At 33.5% G+C, this 13,775-nt stretch overlaps 1 protein-coding gene across 1 annotated transcript; it reads right to left on the reverse strand.

The window, feature by feature from the left end:
• Positions 1–2,816: 2,816 nt before the first annotated feature.
• Positions 2,817–5,812, reverse strand: LOC108777839 (uncharacterized). The gene is made up of 6 exons (XM_018544819.1): positions 5,622–5,812; positions 5,202–5,574; positions 4,352–5,157; positions 3,713–3,975; positions 3,234–3,542; positions 2,817–3,130 (listed from the first exon to the last, which is right to left on the reverse strand). The coding sequence occupies exons 1-6, from the start codon at positions 5,810–5,812 to the stop codon at positions 2,817–2,819; spliced, it is 2,256 nt and encodes a 751-aa protein (XP_018400321.1).
• Positions 5,813–13,775: the final 7,963 nt, after the last annotated feature.

The raw sequence follows: 13,775 nt of genomic DNA on the forward strand, positions 1-13,775 counted from the left end.
GACATGTATCATTTGTATAAAAGATTTGATATCAATAGTCGGCGCCAAGTTATTCTACCTTATTATTTACTTAATTTTAATGACATTTATCATTTGTATACAAGATTTGATATCAACAGTCGGAGCCAAATTAAATTCTACCAAATTAAAAAGTAAAACACAAGTGGTACCTTTTATTTTTAAGAACCCATATAGTACTATTATTTAAATTCCACTAAATTAAAGAGTAAAACCTAAGTGGAATTATCTTTATCTTCATACAATGAAACCTAAGTATATGCATTTGTATTCTTATTAAAAGATTAGCCTATTCGAAACCAAGTGATTTAATTCTTCTTTAAAAAAATTATATCACACTTAATTTAAAAAAAAAATGAAAAAAATTTATTTAAATAGAAAAATTTTTTATGTAAAAACACTTCGCGCTGCTAGTTCTCGATCTCGATGTAATAAAATACAATAATAAAGATAAGAAACATTTTCACGAGAATTAAAGTATTTAGTGTGCATATATTCGTGTATATGTATGTGCGAGTGAATTGTATCTCAATCCCAATATAATAAGGTCATAATAAATTTATATATGGATGTAACATTTTGTATAAAAGAGATTAGAAACTATGAGAGTTAAAGTATGCAGTCTGTATGTATATTCGCGTACAGTATATGCGAGTGAAATACTTAAAAAAGGAAAAGTAAGCTGTACTTATTAAATGTAGCATTCAGAATATGTTTACTATAATTTTTAAATTATCATTACCCTTACATATATTTGTATTTATTATTATAGCTTTTAGATAGTTTTCATTGTTTTTCTTATTCGCTCTAGCAGCGCGAAGTGTTTTTACATAAAAAATTTTTCTATTTAAATAAATCTTTTTCATTTTGTTTTTAAATTAATTGTGATCTCATTTTTTTAAAGAAGAATTAAATCACTTGGTTTCGAATAGGAAGATCTTTTAATAAGAATACAAAGGCATATACTTAGGTTTCATTGTATGAAGATAAAGATAATTCCATTTAGGTTTTACTTTTTAATTTAGTGGAATTTAAATAATACTATATGGGTTCTTAAAGATTAAAGGTACCACTTGTGTTTTACTTTTTAATTTGGTAGAATTTAACTTGGCGCCGACTGTTGATATCAAATCTTGTATACAAATGATAAATGTCATTAAAATTAAGTAAGTAATAAGGTAGAATAACTTGGCGCCGACTATTGATATCAAATCTTTTATACAAATGATACATGTCATTGATTTAATTAAATAATAGGGATAATACCACGTAGGTTTTTAAAGATTAGAATTTTTATATATTACGTCGATCGCGTAATTCCTAATCAATATAACGTCTAATCTATACATTAAATAAATCAAGGTATAATAATGCTATTAATTTTACCTTGGCTTGGTAATTTCTAATTAATATAACGTCTAACTTTATACATTAAGTAAATCAAGGTAAAATATTGCCATTAATTTTATCTTGACTTGCTTTCGCCATATCCTCTTCATTTAAAAATAAAATTAATACTTCATTTTTATCCTCTAATAAGACCGGGAATTCATGCAATTGCTGTAATCGCTGTTCCATCGCAAATATTCGTCCGTTCACTGTTGTGTTGTCCGGTACTCGTTGCTCGTTCCGAATTATAAATCATGCGCATAGACCGCATGAATGCATCAGACGCATCAACTGCCTCAAGTCGAAAGAGAAGCAGTCAATGCACTGAGTGGAATGCTATGAATTCAGTACGGTTAGTACAATCTGGGGAATTCAAGTACTCTCGAAGTGCTTTCGAAGCGCGCAATAGTTAACTCGGAACGACTTTCTATGCAGTCTACGCGCTTCATGCGTAACTCGGAACGCACCCATAGAATCTGTGGATATATAATTTAAATTTATCTGTCCCTGACTATACAGTTCTCGAATAAAATGGTGCCCCACACTTATGTGTTTCGTTCTACCTTAAAAAATCGGATTTAATACAAGTTTCATGGCACTCTGATTATCTGTATATATTTTAATAGTCACATTTTTATTGAATAGTTCAAATAAAATATTTCTTCTGTGAACTGCTTCTTTCGCTCCTTCCGTCAAGTCCATATACTCGGCTTCCGATGTGGACAATGCAACTGTTGGTTGCTTTTTGGACTCCCAGCTGATTGCTGCATCCCCTAGTGTGAACACATATCCTGTGTACGATCTCCGATCACTCTCATCTCCTGTCCAGTCGGTATCAATGTATCCAGTGATTGTATCTAACTGTTTATATGTGAGACATGCCTTGCTTGTCCCTTTTAGATATCGTAAGACTCTCTTTGCTGCTTGCCAATGCTCCTCCGTAAAGCACATATTAAACTGACTAATTGTAAGTACACTAGCTGCATGTGCGATATCTGGTCTAGTCCATGTCGCTAGATACATTAGAGATCCGATTAAGTTTTGATATGGCACTGTTAGGCTCTTGTTCTTCTTATCATTTTGAGGCTTTATTAATTTCTTTTTGGGTTCCATCGGGTTCCCACCGGCTTGCATTCAGTCATGTTGAATCTCTTTAACATTCGTTCAATGAATTCCTCTTGATCAATTTTAATAGTATTAGCCTCGCGATCTCTAGTGATCCTTACTCCTAAGCATTCTTTTGCTTCTCCAAGATCTTTTATTTTATATTTCACACTTAGTGCATCTTTTATCTTCTTTAATTCTTCTGGATCATTAAAAAAATAGATAAAATCATCCACATAAAGTGCACTAATAATAATTGAATTTTTATTTATCTTATAATAAATGCACAGCTCTAATTTGCTTCTCTAAAAGCCTAATTCTTTCATGTTCTTATCTATTTCTTCATTCCAAGTCCTAGATGTTTGTTTCAACCCGTATATCGCTTTCTTAAGACGATATACTTTCTGTTCTTTCCCCTTTTCAACGTATCCTTCCGGCTGCTGCATATAAATTTCTTCATGAAATCTTCCGTTCAGAAAAGCAGTAGTAATATCCCAATGATGTATATCCAGCTTCTTTACTGCAGCTAATCCAATAAGCATGCGTATGATCGAATGTCTTACAACTGGTGCGAAGGTTTCTTCGTAGTCAACACCATGAACTTGGGTGTACCTCTTTGCTACCAAACGAGTCTTATACTTCTTTTGTGTGTGACTAATACCTCTTTTGGTTTTAAAAACCCACTTGCATTCGATCACGTTTTTATCTGCCGGAGGATCTACTAATATCCAGATGGCCCTGAAGTAACTTGATTTCCTCTTCCATCACAGACTTCCATCTGCTTGAGTTATTACTGTTTGAAGTTTCTGATCTAGTCATCGGATCTTGCATATTATTCTCGCTTGCAACGCACGAATAGAACTCTTCTTCATCTGCATATCTTTTTGGCGATTGTCTGATTCTCAGAGGATATCTTCTTTCTGGTTTAAATATTTCTTCCGCTTCGTGGAACTCTTCTTCCTCTTCAGCGTCTTCAACTTCTTGAGTTTTTACTTTTTCAGTATTTTCTTGTACCTCACGGTCCTCTGATTCTGGTAGAATAATAATTTAATCTACCCTTACACTGTTTGTTCATCCTCTGTTTTTGTGATAGTTTTATTTATTCCTAGAATATTCTCAAAGAAAACAACATCACGCCCCCTTACTATCTGTTTTGTTTCAGGATTATATAAACGATAGCAGTTGCCATCTTTACAATAACCTAGCATGATGTGCTCCTTCGACTTTGAATCTAGCTTCGTTCGCAATTCCTTTGGAATATGCACATAGACTTTGCATCCAAAAACCTTGAGATGACTAATATCAACCCTTTTTCCGCTCCAGGCTTCCTGTGACGTCACGCCTCGAAGAGCTCTTGTCGGACATCTATTTCGGAGGTATATGGCCGTGAGCACTGCTTCATCCCAAAATCTTTTATCCAGCTTAGAATCTTGTAGTAAACATCTTGTCTTTTCAACGATCGTTCTGTTCATACGATTCGAAATTGAGTTTTGTTCAGGAGTATATCTGACAGTTTTGTATCTCTTAATTCCATTTTCTCTCAGGATATTGTCCATTCGTCGATTGCAGAATTCAGTTCCTCCATCTTAGAATCTTTATCTTTTCGCCTGATTCTTTTTCTGCAAAAATCATAAATTCTTTAAAAACTTCTGGCACTTCGTCCTTCGTTTTTAAAAGATAACCAAATGTCTGCCGTGTGAAGTCATCCGTAAAAGTTAGTAGATAACGAGCTCCTGAGAAAGTAGGTACACTCATAGGACCACACAAATCTGTGTAAATAACCTCTTGTTTCTTCGTAGTCCTTTGGAACGATCATTTCTTAAAAGATTTTCGGCATTGCTTTCCTTCTAAACAAGCAACGCAATTCCAGTCCCCTTTCTGTGAATTTGTAAAAGATATGCCAGGTGCTAAGCCATCCTTCAATGCTACCATGTATTTATAATGGAGACCAAGTCGTCTATGCCATAGCTCTAAATCTTCTGACGAAGCTGTCATTATTGCTTCCTTCTTTGCTAATTTTTCAGTAGATAACGTTGCTACTTGTACTGCTGATCGCTCTTGGTCTAGACGATACAATCCGCCAATTTTGGCAGCTGAAATTTCCGGCTTTCCATTTAGAGTACATTTTGTGGTATCATATACCTTGCAACTTTCTGAATCAAACACAACTGTTAGACCTTTTTCTGTTATTTTATTAACGGATAATAAATTTGTAGAAAGTTGTGGCACATACATTGGATTACTTACGAAACATGACTTTCCATGTGTTAGATTAACCTTTACTTGACCAACCTTATTACTTTTGCAAGTCGAACTGTCAGCGATAGCGATTTCCGTCATTTTAATAAATTCCGAATCTTCTAACCAGTCGTTCCGATGTGTCATATGAGTTGTGGCTCCAATATCTATGAACCAATCATCTGACTTAAAATCCTTTGCTAATAAAGCTGTCATTCCAGAGATCAATAAGGTATTCTTTCCTTTTTCTTCTAATTTCGATGAATCTTCCTTGACTTCATCAGTTTTTCTGGCATCTTTACTGTGTTTGCGTTCTTTTACCTTCTGTTTGAGTTTTGGACATTTTGGTCTAATATGACCTTCTTTCTTACAGTTGTAGCAAACTAATTTTCTATCATTTTGTGATGACTGTATTTTGCGACCTACTGCCAATAGGATTCTCCTTTTGTTACATCCTCTCTTCCTGCAACATCTTGAAGTAAACGTGCTTTTACTATTTCGGAATTCAATACATCGTGAGTAGCTTGCAGTCCTGATTTCATAGTTTCGAATCTGGGAGTAGATGGCAATCCGTGTAGCAAAACGATGGCTAAGAATTCATCGTCTACAGGCTTCTCAATATCTGCCAGTTTTTGAGCCAAAGACATGGCTTCAATAATGTATTGTTCCGTGCATGTATAATCTTCTAACCTCAAGTTGAACATAGATGTAAGTAAACCAAGACGTCTGTTTAAACCTTTATCTTCATATACAGTTTGAAGATTTCTCCATGCTTCTTTAGCAGTAGCTGCCGTACATACGTGAGCATATGATGCAGGTTTAATACTTAAACAAATTTTTGCAAGGGCACGTTGATCTTGCTCAGCATTTACATCGGATCCAACAATACAGTTCCATGTATCAAATACATTTTCATCGCAAACTTCCAATTATTATATGTTGCAACTCCATCCAATTTGTCTATTTGTGGCAATCTGCCACCGACTGTAACCGAGGATGTACGCAAGGTTAAAGTTGCTTGAGAGATAGTGCTTGTCATACTTGTGTTTCCTGCGGTCGTCATCATGGAACGAGGCAGAGACAAACTTGTGACTCACCAAGAGTTTTCTCAAAGAAAATAAAATTCTCCTTCAACAGTGTGAGAACTTAACCTCACTGTTTACACGATTTTTCGTTAGCTGCTCTCACTACGGGCGGATCGCGTCTGGGCCCATAACCTGAAGTATTTCGAGCTTAATAGTTGACAGGAGAATTAATACACAATCTGGTGCAGTCTCTTTAGATATAAAGCACAATATATTTCCATATAGTAGGAACAAAAACTCTCGTCTCTCGAAAGATACAAAGTGTAACGGTATGATATAATATAACAGCATAGCGCGCGCAATAAGGTGTGCCAACCTAAAAAAGGAACTTAAACATAAATACTAAGTATAAAGAATATAGTTAGTTTTAACATAAGATGATGAGATTACCAACAGAATAATTTCCTCAATAGCCATGCTATTCCTAATTCTCCACTTTCTGCGGGCCGCGCGAGATATCAATGGGCGTACACTTTGGCAGTAGTAAGCCAAACAGACGTGCGTATTCGGCGGAGATATCATTATAAATTAATACCTCATTTCACTGCGATAATTGCACAATGACAGAAGACTTTTCTACTCACAATCAGTTTAGTCCGCTTTATCTACATAAGAGTGCTTTGTAAAAAATTTCGTAACACCCTGTGCATCACTCTCTATACTTGTAGAGCTGGCATAGACAGTATCATCAAAATAAATGCTTCTGACATTTATAACAAATCACTATATACATGCATGTGACAATACAAATCACTACCATCAAATAAACGGATTTATTTTGCCATTAGACAGAATAGACGCTTTTGATAATTGTTTTAATCAGTATCGTCTTATTAGACGTCTCTGATATTTATTGCATGTACCAGTACCGTTAAAACAGATGCTTCTGACAGTTATAACAAACTATATCAGTAATGTATATACATATAACTACTATGGAGGTTTATGACAATTTTTGACTATGAAGACAAAACCATGTACTATAGTGGTGAGTAATATCTGGATTCATTGTCGTTAGCAAATTAGATAATATATTTTTCAAACTTATAAATACATTTCAGCATAATCAGATGTGTAAAATTTTAATCAATCGGCTGATAAACCGTTTTGTTAACAGAATTGGAGGTTCTGATGTGCTCTCGCTTGGTGCAATATTATAACAATGTAAATAAGATCAATTTATTTATGATACAATTTATACAATAATGGATTTCATATTAACTTTGATTATCTGAAGAGGGTCCAATACAGAGACCGAAACATATGTAATGCTATGATATGGGGCTATGATATTGAATATCTTTTTGTATTTTATTGTAATTTATTGTAATGTATTTTCAAAAATTTCTTTATACAATTATAATTCTTTGATTTCTCAAATGAGATAAATTTGGCTCTTATTTGCTCTTTACTTATTATTTGTTTTTAAATTAGTCCTTTATACTTTTCATGTTGATTATAATATTGCATTTATGAGTATATTGTTTGAATATAATTGTATATTCACACTCGTTAGAAATAAAAGTTATTTATGCTGATATATATTTATGCAAATATTTCCTACGTTTATTGAACGCGCAATATTAAAATTTCATGTGTAATATATATATTGTGAGTATGTGCGCGCGCGCACACGCAACACACACGCACACACACGAAATTTAATTGTAATTGCGTATAAATAAACACAGGGAATATCTGCATGAATATCTCACACACAGTATAAATAATTCTTATTTGTGTGTATATTTACACATCATAATACACACATACAATATTCTATTGTAATATTGTATATATAAGTACATATATTACTAACATTTTTATATATTGTATTTTAGCAGGAAAAATTTCTCTTTTTATTAGATGTAATATAAAGAAGTGAAGTAGGTCTAAAATGTGGCATTAGCAGCAGGGAAAGGTACTTACTATGATTGTCTATTGATATATATTGCTAATATATTGGAAAATAGATGTAATAAGTTACAAATCCTCAGTACTGACAGTATACATCAATACACGGCTGTAATGTCGTTCTCTACATCCAATGTCATTTTAGATCAGGACGTAACAAAGGGTGCCCTCCAACAAGCAACATAGTAAAACAAAGTGAATACCTCATCTTTATTGATAAATAGCAAGGATGTAAGTACTGATACACTGTGTCACACCGTGTCATCTGTGTCGCTTGTTGGGAGGCACTCTTTGTTACGCCTAACAAAAAGAGATGGAATACAAGTTTCTTATCATACTCACAATCAGATATTTTAGCAACTGAAAATAATTGGATTCGATTCTTCATTATTCTGTCAAAAAGCATTTATACACACTTTATTTGTTGTGGTCAAAGTTACAATTTTATGTTTAAAAAATCTAAACTTTGAACAAAAATTTTGAAAAAATTCTGTAAGCTTCATTGGATCAAATTGAATATTTTTTGTCTCTTAGACTTTTTTGATAAAATTAATAGTTCTCGAGATAAAAAATGTCACAACTTGAAAAATGACTACATTAACGATTTTTTTTCTCACGAACTAATTATCCAATCAGCACGAATAAAAAATAAAAATGTTCGACCAATCTTAAACTTTAATGAGAATTTTTTTCATTTTGATCCATACTGTTGTTGTTGACGGGGCGTTTCCAATCACAGCACGCCAACGTTTATTCGGCTATCTTTAAAAAATTGCGAAAATTATTACCGTCTGAACCTCCTAGTAGGGGAGGCCAAGCGGGGATTTTGGGACTTACTCGAGCGCGTCAGAATAACATAAAGGGGGAAAGCTTGCACCCTAATAAGTACCCCCACCAAATATTAAACCTCTATATACAAGAGCCAGGGGTCCAGGGGAGAACGTCAGATTAGTAAAAAAAAATCGATCGTTCGAAAAATTCGAGCGCGTCAGATTAAGGTATGGTGTGTTACTTACATGTAGAAAAGTGTACATTTTAATAATCTGACGATTTCAGCGTGACGTAAGGAAATGGGAGAGTCACAAAGTTGCAAAAAAAAAACGTGACATGGATTTTCTCGAGCGCGGTTAAATTTTTTTTTATTTTGAAGGAAATTAATCAAGGATCACGGGAATAATATAATTTGACGATTTACACAAGCCGAAGTGGCCAAAATCATTAATAAAGTGCGGAGCGCGCAGCGGCTGAGAACTGTGTACCAGATGTAAACGACAAGGACGAAACCGATTCGATCTTTGAATATGAAGATGATGAATTTACCACTGACGATGAAGACTAAGGGACTTCTCGGTTACTTATGTATCGGTTATTTTAACTTGTTCTTAATGTATATGATTTCAACCACAAATATGAGAACGGTGTATGTAATTTGTATATACATGCATCTTCCCAGAATTTCCTGCACGGAAAAAACGAAATTGTTGAATCTACCATCTAAATAGTAAGATATGCGCCAACGAACGTTTTTTAGTTGGTTTTACTATTAACATAGTAAGCTGCACTATCTACTTTGTTGAAGCTACTATTTGGATAGTAAAATCAACTACAAAAGTTCGTTGGAACATTATCTTATTATTTGAATAGTAGATTCAAGCATTTCGTTTTTTCCGTGTGGCTCTGCATTTTTTGTTCAACCATTTTTTCAGCACATTTGTATCTTTCAAAATAAATGCAGAAAAATTTAAAAAAATCAAGATTTTAGGATGTTTTTTCAAAATAGCGGCGACGATATGGCCGAGCGCCAATTTCTGTTGTCATATTCATAATCAGGAGGCAAAAATACATCGAAAACATGTTCGCGTTTTTTGGATTTCGAACATAAGTACAGTCTGTACAAGATTTATGGAAAAAGAATTTTTCAAACCGATAGATTAATGAAATCCCTCCACATAATCGTCAGATTATGGGTCAGCACGTCCAGGACATCAAACTGAACCCTCTGTATCTTAATCTGACGTGCTCGAGTATTTCAAGGTCACGATTTTCTTTTGCATTTTCAAAAATCGGCCATGACTCTCGGTCGCGTCCAAATCATCAGTTTTTTGAATAGGAGCTTCTTTAGGGTCCAATTAACATCCCCTATGAAAATCTGACGCGCTCGAGGAAATTTTTTTTCCCCTTTTTTTGACCCCTTCCTACAGCTAACCCCACCACGCAAACCGTCAGATTAATATTTATCTGTTATCAGAAACACATGGGTCGCTTACACTATATCTGACACGCTCGAGTATTTCATTGTTACTGTTTTTTTTTACATTTTTGAAAGCCTGTACACGCTCCCCCCACTACTGAAACGGCATACATCATATAACCTTTTTTTTTTTTAACATCTAATCTTCACAATCCAATAGGTCCCCACGACGCTCGAGTAAATCCACATTTAGCCTCTCGGCCTCCCCTACTGTCAGTACTGTCTGAATAAATGCTTCTAAAATTAACTTGGAAAGCACTAGGAGTTAAGCGTAATAACTTCACGCAACGCCAATATATATCTAGCAAATCTATCTATTATAAAAAATTATTAAATAATAATAAGCTTACATGTTTCGACTTATTTTTGAGCCTTCAGAGACAATAAAATTTTTATAAATAAATTATAATTTAAAAAATAACAAAGATGAAAAGATGTTTAATCATAATGAGCTCACTCACAACCGAGAAATAGATTCAAAAGGCAATTTCATCCTAGGGAGCACAATCAAATGCATAATAACGAAAGAAAGGAAAGAAATAAAGAAAGTTAAAAAAATGGGAAATTAATTTTCCAGGATGTCACAGAAAAATAGACATTTCCAAATTAAATTTATCAAATTACAACTACCTCTCGGGAGTGAGGAGAATCACCATGTTCACCACAATACTGCTTCGCAAAACAATCTCAAAACCGGTCTTCAGAACAATTTAGGCCCGTCAGTCTCAAACACAGTGAGTCACAGCAAATAGTTTGACGGTATTAAATTATCAAATCACAAAATTCAAATGACACGCCTCATCACTATGCATCAGCGAGACTGACCAGACAGACGTAACAGACAACGTTATTTATATCCTGTCCATGGTGTAATAAGAAAGGTGAAGCAATTATAAGATGCGCAGTGGCAAGCCAATCAGATGTGTGCCTAAATTCAAAATTCATTGTAGTGGGGGGAATGGCGCGTAGTAAGATGGTGAGATGGTGTAGTAGTGTAGCACAGGTTGAGATTAGAGGGTAGTGACAAGGTAAGGACAAATATGTTTATTACTTTTAGTACTTTTGTTATTGTCGATGCGAATAAATTTATTAATGTTCTTGGAAATTTTCTTGGAAAACATGTGATTATTTAAAGGTTAATCTAGATTTTACTGTAATAACATTTTGTTTGCTTATTTTTCATTATTTTAATAATTTTTATTTGTCTCTCAGAAATCATGCCTGGGTGTGCTGTGTTAAATTGTAAAAGTCGTTCTCGATGTCTTTTTGAAAAAGAAGGCATAACATTCTTTTATTTCCCAAAAGACACGTACTTAAAGCAAAAGTGGCTCGAAAGTTGTGGACGAAAGCCTGGAGATAAAAAACTTATCGCAGATAACTTTTGATATTAATACGATACAATATACAATGGACATAGAATTCCTTTTCATAAGCTTTTAAATTATTATTTGTGAACAATGGAATAACAAAGGAATGTTTTCAGCAAGAATATGTTCAATACATTTTACCTCGGATTGTTTTGAGGATAAATTAACAAAGCCATCCAGATCAAATGTTAAACCTCGCATGATTCGGCGATTGATACAGGGCTCCATTCCAACATTGTTCCTCAATTTGGAAAAAAGAAGGCAGAAAAAAATATATAATTATTGGACGCTTTCTGCAAATGGTGGTTAAGAAATAGAAGGAGGAGAGGAAAATAGTTAGAACCCACCAATTGATCAATTGATGTAGGTATAATCCATATATAAAATGTTGCATTTTCTTTCATTGGTCTCACTCAAGTTTGGGTTCATGTAATTTGGTTAACGTAATTATAAAGTTAAATCTCTCTTCATGTTTAAAATATCTTTTATAAAATAAAAAAGATATTAAAAACAAATTTTTATCATTTGTTACATTTACATTCTACTAATTAATGTTCTTCACACACTTTTATATTTTTTATTAATTACTTATTTTTTATGGGAAGTTATTGCAACAGTACTTATGTATATTTGTATATTATAGTTCTGTACGAGAGAATGCTCAATCAGACCAGAACAAAGAAATGTGTTCAGAACATTTGAAAGAAGTAAAGCAAATTGAGCAAATGGAAGAACTAAATAAACAGCTTAAAATAAAAATCGCAGAGCTTGAAGACAATCTCCAAAGAAAAAACCAAATTATTGATAATATGAAGCTCGATGCAAAGGAACAAGGACAAAAAATTGCATTCGACATCCTCAGTACCATTTTTACTCCTGGTCAGGTTAATAAATTGTTAAAGCCAACACTTTCTCGATTTCATTGGTCAACAGAAGACATTTCATCTGCAATGGCTGTAAGAGCGGACGAGCATATAAATATATCCGCGATGTTATGAAAATACCTCTTCCCTGTGATTCTACCCTAAGAAATTGGAGTCAAAATTTCAGTGTAAAACCAGGAATTTTACAAGATGTTCTGGAAATAATGAGAAAAAAAGGAGAAAATTTTTATCAATCAGTGATAAATTAACAGTGTTAACCTTTGATGAGATGTGTATTGCTATTAAGATGGACTTAGAACGCAAAGAACAAAAGATTTATGGTCCACATAAATTGTGCCAATTTGTTATGGCTAGAGGCATTTTTGGCAACTGGAAACAGCTAATATTTTATGAATTCTCCCAACAAATGACAAAATCAATTTTATTTAATATCATAAGAATTTTGTTTGAAATAGGTTATATTGTTGTGGCTGTAACTAATGACATGGGATCGTCAAATATGGCATTATGGAAGGATTTAAATATTGGAATCGAAATGTCTACAAGAAGTGACGAAAACCCAATAATAAAAAATTTTTTTATCCATCCAGCGAATGAAACATTAAAAATTTTCGTGTTTGCAGATGTTCCTCATCTGATCAAATTAATGAGGAACAATTTACTTGATTCTGGTTTTGTCGTAAACAATAAATTATTAGAGAAAGCTATTTTTGAAGAATTATTAATTTTAAATGAGCGAGATTTGAAAATAGCATTCAATCTTACTAGGGCGCACCTTGATGCAAAAGGGTTTCAAAGACAAAGAGTTAAATTGGCAGCTCAGATTTTTTCCCAGAGAAATGCCAAAGCTATTCAACACTGCGGACAAAAAGGATTTTTAAAGAATGAAAATTGGCAAGCAATGTCAGACATGCTAGAATTAACTAATAATTGGTTTGATGTCTTAAACACTCAGTCAAAATTTGGAAGACACTCTGGTTTACGTGCCTATGGAATTAATATTGAATATCAGGACATTATTCTAAGCCAGATGACTGAGTTTATTTTAAAAATGAGAACATCTGGAAGAAAAGCACTTCTGCCATTTCAAAAAGGCATTATAATAGTAAATTCATCTTTAAAACAATTACTTCCGTATTTAAAAGAAAAATATACTCGCTACGATTTCAAACCAGAATATATAATAACGCGACGATTGTGCCAAGATATATTAGAAAATTTTTTCGCACACATTCGATCCATGGGAGGACTTCATGATCACTCCTCACCTGTACAACTGCAAATTAGATTAAAGTGGTACATTTTGGGAAAACATTCGGAACATGGATTATCTGAAAAAAAGAACACAGAAATTGATCAAGATTCAAATATGATAGTGGACTTAGAAGATATCTGTCAAAGCGATTCTTCACACGAATTCGAACTAATAAATTATTTTGAACAAGATGAATACACAAGAGAAATAGCTCTATTTAATGAAGATTTAACAATAACAGAAGAAAATTGTAATGATATTTGTGAAGAT

Source organism: Cyphomyrmex costatus, unplaced genomic scaffold (genome assembly GCF_001594065.2).
Source record: "Cyphomyrmex costatus isolate MS0001 unplaced genomic scaffold, Ccosl1.0 scaffold469, whole genome shotgun sequence".
Classification (NCBI taxonomy): domain Eukaryota; kingdom Metazoa; phylum Arthropoda; class Insecta; order Hymenoptera; family Formicidae; genus Cyphomyrmex; species Cyphomyrmex costatus.